At 36.3% G+C, this 24790-nt stretch overlaps 1 protein-coding gene across 1 annotated transcript in view; it reads left to right on the top strand.

Annotated features, from left to right (window-relative positions):
• Positions 1–24382, top strand: part of LOC143231149 (beta-1,4-glucuronyltransferase 1-like) — a 68697-nt gene extending 44315 nt beyond the window's left edge. The window contains exons 4-5 of the mRNA XM_076465788.1: positions 8988–9203; positions 15438–24382. Of these exons, the coding sequence (XP_076321903.1) occupies positions 8988–9182 (195 nt within the window). The 3' untranslated portion in view covers positions 9183–9203; positions 15438–24382. The remainder of the gene's footprint in view (positions 1–8987; positions 9204–15437) is intronic.
• Positions 24383–24790: the final 408 nt, after the last annotated feature.

Below are 24790 nucleotides of genomic sequence, written 5' to 3'. Positions count from 1 at the left end.
GGACCTTAACCTGACATGATTCCAGTAAAGTTAGCAGCTGATAAACTTAATCTAGGATATTGTAGAAAGTATTCCATGCCCTCGTGTGTGTTTATTCACTGTTTACCAGGAACCAAAGCGAGTGTACCAAGGGAGGCGTTTAACAAAATGAACTAAAATAACTTTTTATATCTATAAACTTTTATTGTTAATTAAAAGTATACAGAACTTAAATGCCAGCGATTTATAATATTCAAGGATGTTTTTAACTTTCCACAATAAACTTTAACTAAAACTACAAAAGATAGACACAAAATGCCCGCGTTTTTTAGTGTGTGTTTTTTTTCCAATTTACCAAAGTTCTTCTGTTTTACGAGTAGGACTCTCTGTCTTTACGTGAAAGTGGGTTTCTCGACATCACTGATTATTTAACTGAGACTGTTTTGTGATTAGTATGAAGTACCATATGGGCCAGGTAGTTAGGACACGTGACTCGCAATCTGAGGGTCACGGGCTCAAAACTCTGTCCCACCAAACATACTACTCCTTTCAATCGGGGGGGGGGCGTTAAAATGTGATGATAAAGGAATAGCCCAAGAGTTGGCGGTGGGTGGTGATGTCTTGCTTCCTTCCCTCTAATATTACACTGCTAAATTAGGGACGGTTAGCGTAAATAGTATTCGTGTAATTTTGCGCGAAATTCATACCCAAACCATGTGCCACGTGTAATATACTTGTTGATATACCATTAAATGCTTTAAAATAAGCGTATGTTTCGATGCACATAATTGCGATAAAAAGGCCTCAAGGCCAACTGACTCTCGTAGTAGTCGTGATTGTTTCTTCATTATCACTTCCAAACAACTTGTGTAAAACCAGGATATTTTGAGCAGAGCCTCTCTATGAATAAATCGACGATTTTAATATAATAGAACTGATATATTACAAAATATTTGTATTTTCATTTTGCAAAATTTCTTGTTATTAAACTCGATCACATTTAATATTTTAAACGACTTCTTTGTTATTAAAGATGTTACTGGAATGTTTGATGAAGGAAATATTGTGGATTTGGCTTACCTCGATTGTCAGAAAGCATTTGATAAAATGCCTTATATCTTTGGAGAGAATGTTATTAAATTGGATATAAAATTGGCCGAAGAGTACTAATAAATGGGTTCAGATCTGACTGGATCACAGTTACAAATGGTCTGCCTAATGGTTCTCTTCTATTTTTGATTTATATCACTGGTATTGACTCTGGAATGACTAACAAAATATTGATGTTTGCATATGACATTAAGATTTTTAGGGTAGCTAACTGTGTCAGAGGTGCTGCAGACTTCCAATGTGATTTTGATCATTTGATCCCAATACATGACAGATGATGCTTAATTACCCTAAATGTAAGATGATGCTTGTAGGGTTTTACAATTCAAATTATCTTTACAATTTAAATGGGAATACATTAAATGTTGTGGTTTAAGAAAATAATTTTGTGTTATGATTAACAAATAGTCATGTGAACGATGTATGGCAGCTAACAAAAGGGCTAATATGTAGCATCTATAGAAATATTGAATACAAGACGTCCCCCGCTAGGACAGCAGTAAGTATTCGGATTTATAACGCTAAAGTCAGGGATTTGATTCCCTTCAGTGGAAACGGCATATAGCTCGTTGTGGTTTTGCTATAAGAAGACATCAAAAACACCAATGGAAGGCAATGGATATTATTGTTTCACCGTGTAGATCGCTTGTAAGGCCTCATTTAAAGTACTGTGCACAGTTTTTGGTTTCCTTTCTCACGAAGGACATTAAATTGTTTGAGAAGGTTCAGAGAAGAGCCACTAGGATACTTGGGATGTGAGATTGTCTTGTTAGGGAAGAGTAAAATCTCTAAATTTTTTTTTTGTGTGGAAAGAAGGGTTAGAGGATTTTTAAGGGTATTAATAATCTATCAAACTATTTTATGTTTAACAATGAAAGTAATAGGATAAGGGGTTATAAGTTCAAATTTTGGCAGCGTTTAAACAGCATTACTTTTCAAACAGGGTGGGTGGTTGTCTTCAATAGTGGAAGTGTGTGTGTTTTCTTATAGCATAGCCACATCGGGCTATTTACTGAGCCCACCGAGGGGAATCGTTGTAAATCCGTATACTTACCGCTGTACCAGCGGGGAGCTATAGTGATAGAAGCAGAAACATTTAACAGAGTTCAATAAAAAAAAATTGGACAGATGCATAAATCAGACTGGGGGTGGGGGCCGGCATGGCCAAGCGCGTAAGGCGTGTGACTCGTAATCCGAGGGTCGCAAGTTCGAATCCCAATCGTACCAAACGCGTTCGCCATTTCAACCGTGGGAGCGTTATAATGTGACGGTCAATCCCACTATTCGTTGGTAAAAAAGTAGCCCAAGTGTTGACGGTGAATGGTGATGACTAGTTGCCTTCCCTCTAGCCTGACACTGCTAAATTAGGGACGGTTAGCGCAGATAGTCCTCGAGTAGTTTTGCGCGAAATTCAAACCAGACCAAACCATATATTACCTTGTATTTATTGTAAGCAAATACACATTGGAACTTCTAAGTAAATAAATTTATTCTTAAACATGTCTCATGTACAAAACGTCAAGTACATTCCTAGCATCAAGTATATTTAAAATGGTATAAACACTTGGCAAGATTTGTTTTTCAAATATTTAGATTTTTTGATTTTTTAAAGTTAAAACCACATTAAACGTTGTGTGGTGTATCACTTTTGGGTGTTTACAATGTATAAAAAATGTATGTTAAAAATGTGGGGAATTTTTGTCAATCTTGTCGAGTTTTTGTTATTAAATTTCTTGTTGAAATTGAAGACATACCTTAAAAATAAGAAATCGATGTTTATATTTTTTATTTAATTAAAATTAATAATATTAAGGTTTCGTTTAATGTTATCACACGTGCACAAATGCAGTTCTTGTTGGTACTAATATTTACTCAATTTACTAAAACTATTAGTATCATAGCTTTACACGGCTGTGTAAGTTTTTAGTACTGTCGGGTTTTAAATTTTGTGTATGTGTTTTTTTCTTATAGCAAACCCACGTCAGGCTATGTGACAAGCCCACTGAGGGGAATCGAACCCTGATTTTAGCGTTGTTAATCCGTAGACTTATCGCTGTACTAGCGGGGGGGAATTTTAAATTTTACTTAGCGTTTTGTTTTCTACATGCAATTTAGAATTTTTGTTGTCAAAAGTTTGCGTGCATAGTTGTGAGTTGTTGTAATTTTTTTTTACCTGTTTTTTTCAGTATACTACATATAATGATATATTGCTAAACCCATATCCCAAGACAGAAGACGTTTCGTCTTAATATAACGCTGTTTCTATTCGTGGAAACCGGTTTTCATTCCCCTTTTTATTTATTATCATTCATATGTATTTGAGAAGTTTGTATTTATATTTAATGTCAGTTTACATCTAAAATATGAGGAAGGAGCTTGTAACCAATAGCTGATCTGCTATTCATGAGAGGAAGGAGCTTCTAACCAATAGCGGATCTGTTATTCATGAGAGGAAGGAGCTTCTAACCAATAGCGGATCTGTTATTCCTGAGAGGAAGGAGCTTTTAACCAATAGCTCTTAAGAATGTAAGCCACTGGTGAATTACTTTTTTTAAAAATAACAAAAGGTTTTTGTGGTGACCCGAGAAAGTGTAAAGTTAACAATAACCTAATAACTCGGGACTCTTTAAATACAGAATATTTATAACCGTATGCCAACAAAAACGTAAGACACGGTACTCTTATTTAAACTTGCCCAATATAACATGAAAATGAAACTTGTTACATTATGAGCGTAAACAAAGTCTCTCTACGTATTTTGTTATATTGTATAATTAGTAATTTGCTTTAAATCATGCAAGTACCTCAGTCGCGGCCCGGCATAGCCAGGTGGTTAAGGTAATCAGAGGATCACGGGTTCGAATCCCCGTTGCACCAAACATACTCGCCCTTTCAGCCGTGGGGGGCGTTATAATGTGACGGTTACTTTCACTGTTTGTTGGTAAAAGAGTAGTCCAAGAGTTCGCGGTGGATGGTGATGACTAGCTGCCCTCCCTCTAGTCTTAGACTGCTAAATTGGGGACGGCTAGCACAGGTAGCCCTGTGTAGCTTTGCGCGAACTTCAAAACAAACCAAACCAAACCAAAACCTAGCACAGCAGAGACAGAATAATTTTCTAATTGAAGAACCTATCACAATGAATATCTATCCATATCTACTAAACGGAGAGAAGAAACAAAAACAGGTACACTTCTAGTTGTACTTATCAAATTACTTTATGACAGAACAGATATTGAAATAAAATAATATGTTTCATCTAGAGCTATTAAATGACACCGGGCTTCCCTTGGGCAATCTTCTAACTGCTAATTCAGGTACAATTTTTGCCTATCACCTACTGGCATTTAGTTTATGTGATTAACCCCCCCTCACGGGCTCAGTGGTAAGTCTGCAAACTTACAATGCTAAAAATCGAATTTCGATACCCGCTTAAACACAAAGCCAAAACGAAACCTGATTCAAATATTCTTAACTTATTAAACGGGCCTGCAATTTTTCTTATTGTATTAAAAGTCTTACATATTTTACAATAATTTCTCTCCGCTGAATCGGGCAACGGTATCCGTCTTTCCTCATCACATAGAACGTCATGTGTACTCTCACACAAGTAAACCATTTTCATAGAAATCGGTTCACGTTTTGTTATGCCTAAAATATTGACTAGAACTGGGCATAGATACCTATAGACCAATTGCAATGCAAGAGTCTTATCGATTGTTCTGGAACCCCTGAGAAACACACCACTAGTATATAAACGGTTATCAGGCGGCTTGACGTGCTATTTCTGGATAGTATTTTTTCGTGCGGGTACTTGAATTTTTTTCTTTTTAATATTCTTTATTTCGTCGCTATGACAACAAGAGTTTGTGCGTATCATCCAAACATATTTTGTTACATTTGTATCTTCCTTCTCATTTGTGAAAAAAAAAAAAATCCTTATAGTGACAGGAAAAAAAAAATGAATATTATTTCTGCGAAGCTCAATTATGGAAAATTCGTTATTAAAACCAAAACACAACTTTTATGAAATTTAAATTCGCAGACCTGTGCGATTCGGAAAATGTCAACAAATGTTGCAATTTCCGGAAGTTTTCTTTAGGGGCCACTGTTGTAATCAGGAACTCGCTTTTGTTCACTAGGAAAATAAATAAATAAAACCGAAGGAAAGATTACAAATGGATTTATAAAACATTTTGAATTTGCTTATTTTAATATTTTGTTTCCTCTCGTATATAAAAAAGCTCATTTAGAGACTTTTATTTGTGGCAGGTTACAAGTCTTTTTTACACCATAAATTGTTTTATTGTTCGTGCAATTACAAGGCTAGAAACCGGGTTTTATACATTTGGTTGGCAGAGCACAGATAACTCACTGTGTAGCTTTGTGCTTCACTTCAAGTGAGTGAGTGTTTCAAATTAAGCACAAGCTACACAATGAACTGTGTGTGCTCTGCCCACTACGGGTATCAAAACCCGGTTTCTTGCGGTGTGAGTCCGCAGACATACCACTGTGCCACCGAGGGTCACTTAGCTTCAAATATAAACATTATTCGTGCAAAACGAGACAATGGTTGACTTTAGCTAGCAATCTCTAATCGTGAAATGATAAACTACAGCAAAGGCAACTGGTAAAGAGTGTCACCCGTCAACTGTTGAAGTACTCTTTATAATTCACCCTCAGAAATGGGACGCGAATCATGAATGCTAAGGTCCCATGATTCGACGCGATAACCACTAGGGCTCACTATACCGTAAGAGGGCGAATGTAAGATATGCGCGGGAAATATTTTTCCGTATTTCACGTTTCCGACGTGACTTGCTAGCTCCCGAAATGCAGAGCTTTATCACACATTCAAACCATGGCCTTTTAAAGTGAGTAATAGGTTGTCACTACTCGTAAAGAAAAGTTTAGCTGGTGATACCATTTATCACTGATCGTGGAATTTTAACGTTCTTAAGACCAAAAGTAAATTCAGAAATCAGTTCGTTTTTCGAAGAGACTGCACTGAAAAGGCGAGTTATCGGTAGGGGGGAAATTGAGTTCAAAAGTGCGTAAAAGTGGTGAAACAGCAGTAAGTTTGAGGGCTCACGATGCTAAAAATCTGTGGCTCGATTCTCCGCCCTCTGCAGGTGACCTAGTGGCTTTGCTCTAAAACAAACACTCATGATGGTGCGCAAACAATGAACCCTCAAGATTAAAAAGATGGTTCGTAGGATAGACCGAACACGTACGCGGTCCACAATTACCGACAAGCGTAGGTGGAGAGGAGTCAGGCCCGATATCGGTCCACTCTCCATTTTGTTTGCGGGTGCGTGACCCGTTAACGTAGTCCGCGAGATTATACGTGATTAGATAAAACGGGATATTGGCGCCGTTGGAGAAACAAAAGCAACGGAGCGAAACAAGCTTCTCACGAATGTTATGGGATAATTTAACTATGAATGTCGTAATAGGATTACACTCGTTTGAAAACGGTTGAGCGAAACTTGTGTTGCAGATTTATTCAAATTCATTTGCATTTTACAGGAAAATGCTGACATAAAATGCTTTGTGGCACATTCTATGTTATATATATGTAACTGGTTGTATATAAACGTAATGAATCATATGCACAGATATTATCGGAAGACTGGTACTTTATAAACTAATTACTTTCTAACATCTCTGAAGGTCGCGGGTTCGAGTCCCCGTCACACCAGCCATGCTTGCCCTTTCAGCCGAGGGAGCGTTATAAAGTTACGGTCAATCCCATATTCGTTGGTAAAATAGTGGCCCAAGAGTTGGCGGTGGGTGGTGATGATTAACTGCCTTCTCTCTAGTCTTACACTGCTAAATTAGGGACGGCTAGCAAAGATAGCCCTCGTGCAGCTTTGCGCGAAATTCAAACTAAATTTGTTTCAGACCACAACATCGCATCTTTGAGCTTTAGTGTGCCGTTAGTTTTAACAAAATATTGAAACTAATGTTTTGTTGTATATGATACTAATATTCCTTTTTGAATATAACGATACCATTGCGCACGTTACGTCACCCAGGCTAATATTGTGGGTATAGTTTGGTGCCAGATTTTGGGCTCCTACCGGTAACTCCTCATATAACTACCCTTCAGGATTCTGGGGCACCACTTTTGACATTATGATCACATCCCAACGCACAATCTAACGTGATTAAACTTGGCATACGTGCTCAAGCGCCGCTGTGAGGGGCCCTAACGTCTTTTTTTTTTCTTTAAGGGGGGATATAACCCCAATCTACCTTTTAGGTAGCTATGAAAGTAATTGGGGATCGTGAAAGGACGTGACTGGTAAATGGGGCCTATGTGAAACCTACAATCGAGTGAGGATATATTATGCTATTTATTATAACGTGGTGTGCCTCAAATGTTTAGACAAGTAAAATTTATTTAAATTCAGATTTTCTCTGAGATGTAAACTTGTAACATCTTGATTTAGAATTTCATTATTTTGTACTTGAATAAAAAGTACATCATAACTTCACTACTACGTGACACAAGGGGGGGGGGACATATACTTATCACAAATAGACCTGGTTCTGCACTGGTTGCAACCCGAAGTGATTTGTAAAATACATTAACCAACATATTTCCAATTGCAAAATAATGAACAGGTCAAAATCTAGATGTAAATCGAAGTATTATAACTTACTGGGGCATATCCCCTGCAACACATTTGCACACCGTCAAGTTTCCATTAAGGTCAAATCACACAGTCAAATGTTTTGCACTTTCGCTGTGACCTGGAGGTCATCACCTCCGTGTGAACAAAATAACCCTTACGGTAACTTTGTGACCCGTCTTACTTTTTTGGAGGCATTCTTCCTCAAAGTACTTGTATGTTTTAGTTACTTCGTTTCTACTCGAAATCAGATACGTTTCTAATTTCCCCATGTCAGTATCCGGGATCTCGTTTAAATTTTATTGGCATTTTGAAAACTAGCGTCGAAAACCATTTTTTTAAAACGATTTTTCAACAAAAATCAAATTCCATTTACCATCTAGCAGCAAAAAGTCCTGAAAAACTTTGAAGGCGATCTTAGATTGAAGTAAAAGTGGGAAAACTCGGCCCACAATTTTATGAAATCTCGCGATTTCGCACGCTCTCTCGCGAATTAAGCGCTTAACTGGCGTTTGTTTGTTTTTGAATTTCGCACAAAGCTACACAAGGGCTATCTGCGCTAGCCATCCTTAATTTAGCTGTAAGACTAGAGGGAAGGCAGCTAGTCATCACCACCCACCGCCAACTCTTGGGCTACTCTTTTACCAACGAATAGTGGGATTGACTGTCATATTATAACGCCCCCACGGCTGAAAGGGTGAGCATGTTTGGTGTGACGGGGATTCGAATCAGCGACCCTCAAGAACCACCGGAACTGCAGAGGTTGCCAGCCACTTATTGAATGATTGGGGGGGGGGTGACATGTAGCAGTTGGTGAAGCACTCGAAACTGCAGTAATCTCCTGGGGATTTGCGATATTTAAACAGTGAAATCACGAGTTGTACGGATAACATTTAATCAAGAATTACAGAAACACGGAACAGTTTCACCAATGGCATGATGAATTTTGTGGACTTATTATGGGCAGTCGCATCATCGTTTGTAGGAGAAATGCAGAAGAATAATGGGGGGAAGGTGACTTCGTTCTAGAATTCTCTAAGAAATTCTCTGCACAGAGTACCGTTCCAAGCAGTGTTTTTAGATAATTCAGCCAATATTTTAAATTAACACCAATTAAATTATTTATGGTCAGGGTACTAATAGATGGAGCTACTCCTAAGTTTAAATATTTTTTGGGTAACGGTCCCCCCACCACCACACCATCCGATGTGATTTTAAAATAATAAGTAACTAATTTATCGATTTTATTTGTTTTTGTCACAGGTTTGTGAGTTATACGTCGCGGGATACAGGTTTGCCGTTTTAAACAACGCATTCGTTGTCCACGACGGCTGGAAAACGGCCTCGTCTTTTCACAAGAACAAAGACGTTGACCAGGAGAGAAACAGGATTCTTTTCCGTCACTTCAAGGCTGAGCTAAAAGAGAAGTATCCGGAGTCGTCTCGACGTTGCTACTGAAACCTCGGACCTTCCCAGGTGGTGAGTGTTAGATGTAATGTTATTTAATAACAAATCTTAGTCGAAATCAGGGTTTCAGTTCCCAACAGAAACTGCCCCAGTTTATATTATCCGTTATTATGATCCCAGCATTTGAATCTGTAGGTTTAACTAGGGATTTTTTTTTCTAACGCAAGGCTACGTATCGAACCGCGGATTTTAGTGTTTTAAGTTTATAAACTTAGCACTGATCCACTGTTGGTTTTGTATTGTTTATTAGTTAAGCACAAAGCTACACAATGGGGTGTCTGTGCTGTACCCACAATGGGTTGCGAAAGCCTACCTAGTTTTAGCGTTATAAGCCATCATTCAGACTTAACGGTGAGCTACTAGAAGTAAGTACCACTCATAGAGTACATTAAACGTGTTAATCTTGAAGTTTAACCAGCGCATTTTAATTGAATTTAAGAAGAGTTTTGTAAAAAATATAAGTTTCAGTTTTCTACAGATCGGTGCGAATTATCGGGCTGTACTTACAACTTCTTTAAAAACATAACAAAATAGAAATATATATATATACATATATATAAATTATAGGAGTCACATGCAGTGTTTAACTAGAGTTGTGGCAATATTCGGTACGTGTGCTTCACGTGATGTCAGGTGATAACCATATAAGGTGATGTAGACCTTTTCTGCACAAAGTAATATACATTTTCAACCTTCATCAATAATTACTTTTGTTTCACTCAAAATTAATCTTAATGCAAAGAAATGTATGAAAACGAACTTTTTTTATCCCTCAGTCTTAGTAGATCAGCTGAATATTTTAAACAAGCTTTCAAAATAACGATTATTAAAACGTGCAATTAATTATTCGAAACTTATTTCAAAAGAACCTCCACTCATAAATTTTTATAACAAGCTAGCGTGAGAGGTCGCTGTACTTCAAGTGCGGAGTGACTCCTATGATTTCGAGCGATACCGATGTCGTAAGAGCAAAATGAATGTCGTATCCGTGGTTCTGCTTTCGTTGTCAAAGTTAAACACTGTTCATTTTTGGAGTAAATGAAACATTAGACAGAGTGAGCTTCTTATGGAAATCCAGAGATATTAAGGAATAAAATGAAAACGTAACGACAAAAATAGTTCGTACAATAATCTTAGACAAATTAATAAAAGAAAAATGTTAACACTTGTACCCACCTCTCTGCACGACAATGCGTATATGCTAATAAGCTGCCATAGCAACCGATTTGATGGTATTAGTTTGTTACGAGTTGTTATTTAATTTCTGTAGTGCACATTGGTGTATAAAAGACGTTTTAATACCAGATATAAACGACCTTATAACACCAAAATGTTGCTTTTATTTTGTTAAACACTCAACGTTTCGTTTTCTAACTCCTTTAGGAGCTCTCGCTAAAACGCAAACCGAAACGTGCAGTACAAAATAAAATAATTTTAATTATTGTTTTTATCCTACTTTTTTGTTACGTCACTCTGTAACTTATGTTATAACCTTTGTGTAGTACAGGTAACAATCAATTATTTCAACAGTAGTTTTCTTTCAGAAATAATCTTTAACATTTATTATGTCAAAAGCACGCTATGCAAACGCACGCTATATATTCCAATGTAAATTATTGTTTAAACCATTTGAAACTTCGTACTGCCAGTTTCGGTTTCAATTTTACCAAACGCTCCTGGAGATGTTGTAAAGCAAAATGGTAACATGAAAACAACATATTGGTATTATAAAAAGTTTGTTGATTTCTGGTATCAGTTCGTTACGTGTTATAAAGCTTGGTCATCTTTATAACGTTAAATGATACTATAGTGAAATCATTGAAACTTTTCATCTTCAAATTTAAAATACTCGGTGTTCATTAAATTTGAAGTATGCCTTCTTTCACACACACATAGGAAGAACAAGGCTCAGTAATTTGGTCTCACTTCGTATTTCTTAAAACGTAGATATTTGAAATGTTCCCATATCTTAAATATATGTTATTCAGTTATTTGTATCAAGAAAGCTGATTTCCGTGTAAAAGGTAACTTAGGTAATGTATTCTTTATAAACAGTTAACAATGCAACCAATCAACACTAAATTAACAATGCAACGAACGCAAACAATAATTGTTATGAAGTCGCCATTAGGCTTGGCTACTTTTTAACCGAGTTTACAAATGGTATAACGGTAGAGGGATATAAAACAGTATTGTTTTTTTAAATTAACTCAAACAGTATTCTTTGCTTGATATTTTTATTGTTACCATTGTAATACCATTACAATGATAATATCAAAACAAAATGCTTAATATGATAAATAAATCTAGGACTCGATGTATCGGATGAAGTGTCTGCCACGATACATGTTTCTGTATGTACATACCCCAAGTCATTACAGTTTCTCTTTGTACAATGAAAATTATTGTGGTTCGTAACTTTATCTCGCCGTGGTACCATCAGTCTGTCGTCATCTGAGACCATATACCTCCTGTATACTCGATTTTTTTTAAAATTTTGTAATTAACTGGTTTGAATTTCAAGAGCACGAGATGTGATGTCAGTCGTGTTCGAGTAGAACATACGTACGTGTAATGTTTATTAAGTATATATCCAGGGGCATAGATTTTTTACACCCGATGGGGGGGATGATTTTTGCAACCACTTATGTGGACTGTTCAATTTGAAAATTGGTAATCTCTGATTACATGAATCTAAAAGCTGTAAACATGCAGTCACAGAGTAATCTTGTTGCCACGATACTTGCTTGTATACTTAGGCCTACTGACTAATACTTACGAACTATCGCTTAGATCGAAAAGCTTAGAAGCACGCCTATATTAAAGATGTACATTTCGGCTACTGAAAAAGCCTACATCTAGGCCTAATTATGTAATTCAATTGGTAAGAACACGAGACTCACAAGAACAAACACAATTTGTAGGCCTGTGATGCAATAAAACAATTCAACAGACCACACTGTAGGGGGATGATTGTATGCACCATACCCCCTCCTAAAATGAAGGGGGATGTATACCCCATCCCCCCAGGATCTACGCCCCTCTATATATCTAATATCATAGGTTTTATTCTACGTAGAAGATCGCATTACAGTGAAGTATGACATTCTTTATAAAGAACAAATTATATATAAGTAATTAACCTCTGTTGGTTGAGCTTCATGTTGTTTCTATGTATTAATCAGATGTTAACGGATTCTCTCGTATTTGTAAGTTTTTCTCAAATGTGATCTTAAGCTGAGAAACGTTTGGTTTTAACAAAGTGTTAACTAGTCCAGATAAACTTTACAGTTCCCTAAGAAAACTGTTTAACCTGAAGTGACCCAGGAAAGTGTTGAAATTAGGCACACGTTTGACTATGTAACGCTCGACAATGCCTGTTTTATCTTCTTATCTATTTTTGCAAAATTCTTGTTGAATTTTCGATCGATTTGATGGCTAGAACTCTGACCACCTGCGTCCTTAAAGAATTCGAAGTTTCAGGGTTAAGCAGGCATTTGTTGACCAGTTTTCCAGCTAGGAGACAACGTATGAGAAGGAAACGAGGAGAGAGAGAGAGAGATCTGTCCAAACTCCATTTTCTAATTTCAAGTCTTTCGTCACTTCGTTACGTTTAATATCCAAGTATTTAACTTTTACGCACGATGTTGTGTTATTTTATTACGTTCACCAGGATTTATGCGATTACGTAGTGCGCAAAGTTTTCTTTAAACATAGTTTTCATTCATAGTTTTGTTTTAAGCTTGATTCGTAATGCGGAAGTAAATAGCTCGAACAAAGCATCCGGCATAATTTACACTTTAATACTGGTATAGAGTAACTAAATTATTAATGAGTATGTTTGGGTGTGTGTTTTGTTTGAGGTCTGGTGACAGTCGGTTCAGCGGTTCTCTGATTATAAGCGGGCATACATTTTTTTTTTTATTTCAAGTAATGATTGAGATTTAACAGTGCGAAGTATTGTGCCTAGTTGAGTTTTGTTAGTGTCCCGGTGAGACAGCGGTAAATCTATGGATTTACAACGCTAAAATCCGAGATTCGATCCCCAGTTGACACAGTAGACAGTCTAATGTATCTTCGCTTGAAGAAAAGGTTGTCTATCACCTTGTTAATCACATCTTTATTAGTTTGATGTGTTTATTTTTTCTGTCTGAAATATGTCTCCGGATTTACAACGCTAAAATCAGGGGTTCGATTCCCCTCGGGGAGCTAAGCAGATAGCCCGATGTGGCTTTGCTATAAGAAAAACACACACATCTGTCTGAAATAGACTCCGTTATTTAGTTTTGTTATTGTTTAAAGTGAAATAGTGTTAGTTACGACATCTGACGGGTTTTTTTTGTTTTTTTCCCTCTGATTTAGTGACTAACGAGGCTCTAAGCCTTAAATCAGCTGCTGGGTCGCCATCTATTATCTTAGTTTACCATTTTGTTTTTGCTAAGCAACTTACGTAAAAATAAATTACGTATATCATTAAAGTTTAGCAAAACTCAAACTGTATTCATTCTCGATTAAGTTGATCGTGTACATTTTATCAGAATTCTCTCGCGATTACTGTGTAACCTTCACGTGAGGTTTGGAAAAGTTTGATCCCACTATTTAAATGTCCATTTTTCTATAAGTAAGTTGAAAGCTAATTTCGTTCATGTAATGTGTCTTAAATTAGTATGTACAGAATAACGTTTTTTTTTGTTTATTTTAGAACGTGTATTTTCAGTTGTGTATCAACAAAACTATCGCTTAAAGAAGCAAATTACATAAGTATAGATCAGTTTATTTCATTTTTCGTAATTCGCTCGTGCCATTACCATATTCACTTTCGGGAGTTATCTACGATTTAGATTGGAAATTTTCCTTCAAAGCAGTTCCCACTACTATAATTTTTCATTGAAAATTGATTTAAACGCGAAAGGTATAGGGGTTATTTAAAGCAGTGGTTATTTTCGTCAGTTACATGCCAGAGAACCACTTCGTATGTCTTCGCCATGGAAAGAAAGTAAAATTGATTTTACATCATTGGTAATTATGTTAAAATCAATCAATAGTAATGTGCGCATCTTTAAGATGGAAAGATTTCCGTTTTGTTTTACTTGGTCTGATCATGCGCACAAGAGCCAAGTTTTTTCAGAGATCATTCGAGTTACACATTTACTGAACGTGGTGTGTGTAAATACCTCGTTTGGGCTTTATTGCTTATTAGTGTTATATGTTATCTAACTGTCTAGGCTTATAACGTTAAATATAGGGTTTTGAAACCCGTGGTGGGCACAACGGAGATATCCCATTGTGCATATGTTTGTGTGTAAAATCAAAATAAACAAATGCAACTGCTATGAGATTATATCGTCAACAATCGTGGCACGTTATTAGCCACGAAGCACATGCTCATAGAACGGCTGTATTGCTTACAAGCACACACCTCGTAGCTCCATCTCTTGTCCGACTTGAGATCTAATTACAGCCGCGGCTCTTGAGGATTCCCTCTTGTTTGAATAAGGCATTAAGTGACTACAGCATTCCAGTTATCTACACACCTTCTGTTTTCGTGGCCTCTCGTCGGAAGAACCGACGTATATGTTGCTTGATCTGTGCTTCGTATGTTGAGGTCGGCGAAATTTTGGTTATTTTTTTTTACATGAGCCAATCAAAAGATTTCAAAATCTCTCACTTTAACCGCTCCTACTTATGTTAAAGTCATCGTCCTCTTTCCGTGCCACAGCGGTAAGTGTGAAATGTTAAAAACCAGGTTTCGACATGCTGTTGGAAACAGCGGAGATATCCCACTGTGTACGATCTCTGTAGCCCTCTAGTGGTTTGTGGGCTACCACAAATGAAGTATTCCTGATTTAAAATTTCAGGTTAAAGAAACTATGAAAAATTAATCTATCAAACTAACGATAATTCTGTTTATAATAAACATTACCTGTTTGTAAGTTGGTGATTGTAGAGCCAGATGTAAGATTATACTTGTTAGAACCTGCTTGTATTAAGAGGCCGGCCAGGTGTGAGATCGTACTTGTATAGGTAAGTATTTCACAAAGTTTAATAAAACACCCGAGTAATAGAGGTATATTTTTATATATTTGTTCGCTATGGCAGGTAGAAAAATATCAGCGACAGAGTTTCTCGCTTTAGTTAAAAAAAATAAAGGTAAATGAATTATATGTTATACTTTAACTAGATAACAAGCATTGTTAAATCTTCTGAATTATACTTTTAACAGGTGATTTTTTTTATTTCTTTCAGACTTCCTTGTTTGGATACTGAATAGTGTTAAAGGTGAAGACGTCAGCGACAGAGAACTTTGAAGACGCAGAGAAAATCTACGGTTAATTACTGTACATAAATCACCGTTACGAAATGTATTTTCTCAGCGTCTAGTCTTTACGGTCTATCCGTATTCCAATGAACTTTTTGAAAACTTGAAGTTTTAGAACAAACTGTAGCCATGTGAACTAAAGTCATACCCTGACTGAAATATTAGGTACCTTTACTTCCAGTAACAATGCACTATTTTAATATCTGAGCTAGAAATTTATCTGTAAAATGGACCGTAACGGGCTCGGAAAAAAACACGAAAGAAACGCGTCATTTTTGGTCATTTCGATGGTAGGCTCATTTTTGCTGGAAAAAATATTCCATATGCTACGTTCCTCGGTAGACTAAACAAAAACTAGCTTGATATCGTGTTTGAACAACAATGCTTTTAGAAACTCCTAATTATATATCATAATACATTGTTGAAGCTACAAATCATGGGTGTTGTTAATACGATAATAATTCTGTTTTCTCTTATCACTACGTCAGTAGACTTCTCATGAGAAAATAAGAACAATGATAGTTTTTTGGGCATTTTTGTAATTTACCAAAATTGTAAACAGTTTGAGTTGAAAACAACGTGTTTATCGTTAGTATATGTGTTATACATGAGTTCGAAATCCTTATAAACTATTAATTTAACAGACTGTTATTACTTACAATGCATAGGTTCATCAGGTACACTCGTTGGTAGCAACATTTTCGACCATAACTCCAATAATATTTCATAACATTCTGGCAGCTTTAGTGATTCAGGTTAGTCCTAAATGCATATAGTAAATTAACAATTGGAAAAAAAACACATCAAAATAAAAAGGCATACTATATATAGTGTGTGTATGTATGTATGTATTTATGTTTGTACGTACCATTTTATCTAATACCGTTAAAGTGACAATAATGAATAGGATATAACCTACTTACGAAAAACGTAAAATCTGTTGTTCGCTTCATGTTTTATCGTCCATTACCAGTATTTCAAATAGAAACGGCACTAGCAGCCTTGTTCCCAGAACTTGTGTATGTGCAAATACACAGGCCCGGCATGGCTAGGTGGGTTAAGGCATTCGACTCGTAATCTGATGGTCACGGGTTCGAGTCCCCGTTGCACCAACATGCTCGCCTTTTCAGACTAGCTGCCTTCCCTCTAGTATTACACTGCTAAATTAGGAACGGCTAACGCAGATAGCCCTGGTGTAGTTTTGCGCGAAATTCAAAACAAATGCCCTAGAAAACCGTGACAAATCGAAAAGTGTAACTGAATTTATGAAAACACTGGTTTCATCTAAATGTTGTTTCGTCAAACTTTACTGTTGTCCCACGTTAGGGCAACTGTTAGTAAAATGGCCAAATTCACTTGACTTGAATCAGTCCCAGGTAGCAAATAGAGCTCGAGGTTACCAGTGCTGTCGATTACTTCTTATTGCATCTGGAACTTGTTAGAATTGCTGACGTAACGTTTGGGGAAGTTACACTGTAAGTTTTCGATCAGCGGTTAATATTTAACCATTGTAAACTTTTTACTAACACTGTTTTAAACTTCAGTCAGTCTTTAGGGTCTAGCGTAGGACATCATTTTTGGTCATCATCAATAACCGGTGGAGAAACGTAGACTTTATCTTGTTTTCTTCACAGCTTTCTCTCAAAAACACTTCCCGCCAGTATTTCTAAAAACGACAATAGCCATTAATTATTCTCTCGTGCGAGGTTGAAGGGAAATATCCGTTCCCGGGAACTCCTGTTTGGGAAGACTAGGTAACCGTCACGTTGTTTTCCCTTTCTTCAAACTGCATTTCGGCCACGGTTAGTTTTTTTTTTTTCCTTCTCGGTGCCAGATTGTAAATCGGTATTCCTTGCTCCATTATCGAAAATTAATAATAAATAATCGTTCTTTTTACTGTCAAATTCCATTATTCGATTAGAGTAGTCCAGGAATTGGTAGTGAGCAGTGTCGACTAGCTGTCTATCTTCTGGTCTACAATTTTCAAAACAGGGTTCGGTAAATGTAGGTAACAATCACGTGACTTGTTGCGGAATTCAACAAAATAGTTTTATGTTAATACGCATTAATTGACACTACTAACTAATTAGAATATCGATTGATATTATTTTTACTTTTATAATAGCTTAAATATTGTATTTAGGACTAGTCTAAACCTCCTAGACTGACCGAAACTAGTTTGATATTATTAGGTTTACGGCCGAATACGTCGTTCACAACGAGGATATCCAACTGATGAAACAATGCATTGTAATCTTTCCAAGTAGAAATGTGAAGAAAAAAAAAAAAAAAAGAGTCAAATTTTAACTCGCCATACTGATTGTCAGGTTGATTTATAGTTTCGCAGCAAGTGCATAGCTTATTGTGATGATAAGTTATTATTATTTAGTATTAAGGTTACATACATTCACGAAGATTTTCGTAGTCAGATTTATTAGCCCTAATCCCTAACCATAACTTTCGAAAGTAAATGTAACGATAATATTATTATTCACAAAGTTTAGTTTTACTGTAGAACAAACTTTAAATTAAAAACAAAGATATTCATTATTAGTTTGTTTATCGGGTTTCAAGATATGAATTGAACTTAAATACAAAATAGAAAACTTTCTCTTCAGTGTACGAAATTAATGGACATTAGATTTAGCTGTTGTTTTTCAGTCGCCATTAGCGTTAAATTACATTATCCACATCACATCAGACATGTGTACGGTATACTAAAATATTTACCATTGGCTACGCCTATTACCTACTAATATACGTAACAAATACTAAAACTTAGCATGAACGGCTATGTTCTAGCTGATTGACGATTTAATACAAGTTACAGGGTTGTCATCATGGGCGCAAACAAACCCCAGTTTAGACAACAAACAAACTTTAATTTCACCAGCCGTCACAATTAATTGTAAGCTAAACATGAACTTGGCACAACCAAAACTTATTTAAACAAGGCGAATGTCCATCGGTCTCGTTTCACTGTACAGTGTGACCATTTTACACCGCACTGACTGCGTTGTGGCGAGTACAAATCTTTCATATTATAATTAACCATCGGGCAACTAACTATACTCTAGGTGGCTGTGACTGTTTGTTCGCACACATGCAGCGTTACGGTACAGGAGACATTACGTCCGTCTTGTATTATAGAATAAAACGGTTATTAAAAACCAAATGACGTATATACAAGTAAGGCGTGCACGTAACATTCAGTTAATGTGATGAGCAGGTCAGTGTTGAGTTTGGTTTAAAACCTGCATGAATAAACATAACTTGTTTATCGCCGAGTCCACATTATATAACGTGCATTTGTAGACAAACACACAAACAACGCTGGACATATTCTAAGAAAGACAAACACGTACTTCCATAAAGGAAAAAAAAAGAAACCCCGGCGGCCTCCATGGGCAAAGTTCCAAAAGTAGTGAAACATACACAGGATTAGTGTTAGTGAGATATTGTTTGTGTTAAATAAATATATAGTAAATATTCAGCCCGGCATGGCCAGGTGGCTAAGGCAATCGACTCGTAATCCGAGGGTCGCGGGTTTAAATCCCAGTCACACCAAACATGCTCGCCCTTTTAGCCATGGGAGCGTTATACTGTTCGGTCAATCCCACTATTCATTGGTAAAAGAGCAGCCAAAGAGTTTGCGGTGGGTGGTGATGACTAGCTGCCTTCCCTCTAGTCTTACACTTCCAAATTGAGGACGGCTAGCGCAGATAGCCCTCGTGTAGCTTTGCGTGAAATTAAAAGCAAAACAAACAAAAACAGTGGTAAATATGACGACAATTAAAGAACAACACTGGTAACCCTTTGAATGGTATAACAATGTATGTATAGTAATTATGAACCATTTAGGTTATACGTTCAATTAGATGTCAACAGTTAAAAATATGGTGATTTTTTAAAGTTTAAATCAAGTGCTTAATTGTTTATTATTACATTTCGATTTAAAATTTATAGTGTGCTAGCGAAGTGTGATGTAATATACTTGTTTTGGTGTTAACAAGGACTTTGTGTTAAAAGACACTTAACAGGGGCTTCATAAGAAATTGGACAATATGTTTTTGACCACTTTTGAAATACTTGGATATATTTTAAGTTCTAAAGAAAACAGAGTTCCGAGTTTTCTTTGTCGATAAAACGAAAGACCCTCCAGGTTTAATGTAAGTGTTTCGGAAACTAAAACATCAATGTTTTGTAGTTTAAATGAACTAATCCCAACAGATTCTAAAACACATTACTATGTTGAATCTTAACCGAATTATGCTTAACAAAGTTTGAAACGTATTATTTAGTACTTGGTTATCTAAGCTAGGCCTAACATTTAGGCTCAATTTGTGAAAAAAATTTCGTTACTTGAAATTGTATCTCGAACATTTTCAGTAAAATTATTTTGTGCGTTAACCCTTCATTTGCTCGCAAAAGCTTGTTCCATATGATGCTAACCGCATTTGTAGCATTTAAATTATCAACGAACAAAGTGTAATAATCAGTTATAAAATAGATTCATCGAAAGATGGCAAATTTTAACTTCTTTTGTTTAAAATGTTTTCATTCAGTGAACTGCATGTATAATAATATTTTATCAATGAAATGAAAAAGTTGGCATGCTTATCAAGTTGTAGACGTGTGTGTGTGTGTGTATATATATATATATATATGTAATTTGTAATAAACAAAAACAAGCTCAAACAAAAATAACAAACGTTGCATCAATCAAAAGGATCTCCAGGGTACAGGCTGCAATGTGGGATATATAATGTACCGTAGGTGGTGGAGGTGACTGAAAAAGTAGGATCCACATTGCAATTGGAATGCACTGTCTATCAGTCTTAAACCTTCGTTTACCAGTCTCACATGATGAAATTAACAAATAATAAAATGTTTAAGCACTAAAACAATAAAAAGAGTAGAAGTTACGAGAGCGAGATGTGGTTGCTCAAGCCTACATCTATATCGCCCTTCACCACCTGCAGACAATTGTGGGAAGGTCACTACTTTCCAAAGTAAAGAAGAAGGAAAAAGAAAGTATTTCTTTAGGGTGGTAAGCCACTAATTAGTAGCCCAGTAGACAAATTATACCAGTATAAATGGTTGGTGCAGAATTGTTGTTTTTTAATTTTCGTTGGACTTGCTTTAGTTTACAAGAAATTATCATTTGTCAAAGGTTTGGATTATATCTTATTTTACTTGACTGTCGAGTATTAATTTTTTATTTTACTTAACTACTGTATTAATATTTTATACATATATATGTATATGTACATACTCTTAACATATCAGCTTGTTTATGTAACTTACAAACCTAAGTCATTTAGTTTCTGATCTTCAGACTGAGTTTTAAAGATCAGTAACCTGTTATAAGTAACTTCTGCGTGAAAAAAACGCTATTGTTAGTAAAGTATAGTATCTCATAACCCAGGGGTCGGCAACCCGCAGCTCTCGGATTTTGGTCTTACTCTGAAGAAAAGTTGAGTTTCTTTCAGGAACATTGAACCTCCGATTTCAGCGCTGTAAATCCAAAGACTTAATGCTATCCCAGCGTTAGGGCATATTGCGGCTCTCGAAATGTTTAGGGTTCAGATAGAAACAAGAAAAAAGTTGTATTTTTTTTGTAAGGATTGCCGATGCCTGACTTAGCACACTACTGATTGCCGATGCCCGACTTAGCACACTACTTTTATTTTGTTTAAGCACTATATTCTTAGCATTCTCATTACGTTTGTATGTCATAAATCTCTGAAAGTCAATGTTTTCATTGCAATAGGTCATTGATAAGGAGACCCTTTCCTCAGCTCTATAATTTATCATGTCATAGATGCAAACCCGGGCTAACTTTTTTCATGTTACGGTCACTTGTCAAAGGTAGTCATTTAAAAAAACACCAAGCTGTACATTACGAACTGAAATGTCTCCCTCTGTGAAAGCGGTAAGTCTTCGGATTTACAACGGTAAAATCATAGGTTTGATTCTCCTCGGTGGACTCAGCAGATAGCTCTATGTGGCTTTGCTGTAAGAAACACAAACACACGAACTAAAATCTAGTAATGACATTGCTAAGAGTACTGTGGTAAAACATTAGTTGTTAATAATGTAACGCTCCCACGATTTTTGTGGCCTAAAAAATCGGTTGCATTTGTGTTTTGTTATTTTACGAAAAAAATGTGTTTCATTCTACCACATATGAATAATCGTAGAAAACGTACTGAGTTATTTACGTTACACAAAAGCTGTTAAGCTTGCTTCCAATTACTTTGGTTTTCATTAATTTACAGATTTATTAAATTTAAAACAAACCTGGAAAATACGTATACATTTTATAACAAGTTAACTTATCAGAAAGATCTGAAGGTTCCTGGTTAGCATCCCCCGTTATTTTCTGTTAGGCCGGTGTTTAGAGCGCACGACTCGCAATCTGAGGGTTGCGGGTTCGAATCCCCATCATTGAACATGCTCGCCCTTTCAGCCGTGGAGGCGCTATAAATCCTCGTGCAGCTCTGCGCGAAATTCCAACCAAACCTACTTTACTAAACAGACGAGGTTCAGTAATTACTTCTTCACAGAACCACAAGCATGTTTATGAATGCACGCGAACCTTGTTTCAAGATAGAAAAGACAGAGAAAGAAGAGAAAAAAAAACAACCTAATTAGTTTTAACTCGTACATATTGTTTAAATGGAATTTTGCCAAAGTAATTTACTTCTAAGAAAAGAGTGGAGAGTTTTTCTTGTTATATTTGTAAAGTGTATATGAAAAATCTCAGTATTTATTTGCACAATGATCAACTAACAGCATGGGTATGTCATTATCGTGAAAAGAAAACCACGTATTTCTCATTTGAAACTGTGATTAGGTAAACCGCATAGCTTTCAAATAAAATCACTTTAATCATATTACATTATCTATGTTTAATTCTGAAATATAATAACAGTAACTTCGAATTCATGTCACGGAACGAGCTCGCCCTTTCAGCTGCGAGAGCATTATAATGTGAGTGTTAATCCTACTATCATCGATAAAAGAGTAGCTCGGGAGGTCGCGGTCGGCAGGGCTAACAAGCTGTCATTCCTCTGATTTAGCATTACTAAATTAGGGAGGGCTAGCTGAAATAGCTCTTGGGTAGCTTTGAGCAAAATTCAGTTGAACGGACAAATGTACTGTAACTCTTATAATGAACCGGACAAATGTACTGTAACTCTTATAATGAACCGGACAAATGTACTGTAACTCTTATAATGAACCGGACAAATGTACTGTAACTCTCATAATGAACCGGACAAATGTACTGTAACTCTTATAATGAACCGGACAAATGTACTGTAACTCTTATAATAAACCGGACAAATGTACTGTAACTCTTATAATGAACGGGAAAAATGTACTGTAACTCTTATAATGAACCGGATAGTTATAATCATCAAAATGGCCCCCAGAGGCACTGCGGTATGTCTGCAGACTCACGCCCCTAGAAACCGAGTTTTGATACCCCTGGTGGCATTTGTGTTTGATTAGAAATAAACAATAATTAAAACGTAAAAGTCGCTGATATTATATTAATATATTAATTTTTTTTAAAGAGTGTTAATGGGTTGTGTAGAAAAATATAACATTTTCATTACGTTAGTTTTGGGTTTTAGCTTTCAAAATATTTGAAACTTCTTGTCAAAACTATCTGAGATGAACATTTGTTGCATGTTTCAAATATTCTAATCCTGGCTAGAGATATGATTTTTTTAATGTGTATTAAAACAAAATTCTATTATCTCCACATAATTATTTTTATTTATTTATATCTAGTCACACCAAACATGCTCGCCCTTTCAGCCGTGGGGGCGTTATAATGGTACAATCAATCCCACTATTCGTTGGTAAAAGAGTAGCCTAAGAGTTGTTTGTGGGTGGTGATGACTAGCTGCCTTTCCTCTAGTTTTACACTGCTAAATTAGGGACGGCTTTGCACAAAATTACAAAATAAACAAACAGACAAACAATTTATTTATTATTGTCCAGCACGCCCCCTAGCGTCGTCATCACAGTCGCATTCTTTTCTGTAGTATTTTCGTCTAATACAAATGTTAGCATTTTATTGTAAACACATTATCTGTGCGTGATTCTGGACATTTTCGGATTTCAAGTGGATATTTTGCATTTTGTGGGCCGTGAAAATTTCCGAAGCTATGTTCAGAGATTAATTCTGCTGTCTCAACTTTCAAACCACATTTTAAGCTCACTAAAGCTTGATAACAGATAAACTAAAAGTTTTAGGGTACATGCACGGGCCCGGCGTGGCCAAGTTGTTAGGGCTCTCGGCTCGCAATCTGATGTTCATGGAATTGAAATCCTGTCGCTCCAAACATGCTTGCCCTTTCAGCCGTGGGGGCGTTCTAATGTGACAGTCAGTCCCACTATTCGTTGGTAAAAGAGCAGCCCAAGAGTTGGCGGTAGATGGTGATGAATATTCGCCTTCTGTCTAGTCTTACACTGCTAAATTAGGGACGGCTAGCGAGATAACCCTCATGCAGCTTGCACGAAATTAAAAAACAAACAGTCACTACACACGTAACTTGTATTGTTTCTTTTATCTCTCCCCCTGGACCAGCAGTAAGTATGAGGTTTATAACGCAAAAATTGGGTTTCGATACCTGCGATTAAAATAACACAGCATATTTTGTGACTTTATGTTTAATAAGAAATAAAAAAAGATATAACATTTTAATTGTTTGTAACATTGACGTATTTATGTGTAAAATATCTATGTGATCTGGTCCAAATCATTTTGTTTTTGCCAAATGCTGTATAATGTTTATATCTTTAGGAATAAAAGTATGTGAAGTGAGTTGGTTTCAGTTATTAAGACAGTAGAAGTCGTGTGTTTTCCTGTTTTGTGTATTCGTTGAAATAAATACTTTGTTTGTTGCTTGAAATTTTGAAAGTTAAATTCAAGTTACTTAATACACATATATAAGGGCACGGCATGGCTAGGTGGGTGAAGGCGTTCGATTCGTAATCTGAGGTTCGCGGGTTCAAATCCCGCTCGCACCAAAACATGCTTCGCCCTTTCAGCCGTGGGAGCGTTATAATGTGACGGTCAATCCCACTATTCGTTGATAAAATATCGGCCCAAGAGTGGGTGGTGAGTGGTGATGACTAGCTGCCTTCCCTGTAGTATGACACTGCTAAATTAGGGACGATTATCGCAGATAGTCCTCGAGTAGTTTTGCGCGAAATTCAAACCAGACCAAACCATATATTACCTTGTATTTATTGTAAGCAA

The sequence above is a fragment of the Tachypleus tridentatus genome, chromosome 10 (genome assembly GCF_004210375.1).
Source record: "Tachypleus tridentatus isolate NWPU-2018 chromosome 10, ASM421037v1, whole genome shotgun sequence".
Taxonomy (NCBI): domain Eukaryota; kingdom Metazoa; phylum Arthropoda; class Merostomata; order Xiphosura; family Limulidae; genus Tachypleus; species Tachypleus tridentatus.
This window is presented reverse-complemented; position numbering and strand designations above follow the sequence as displayed.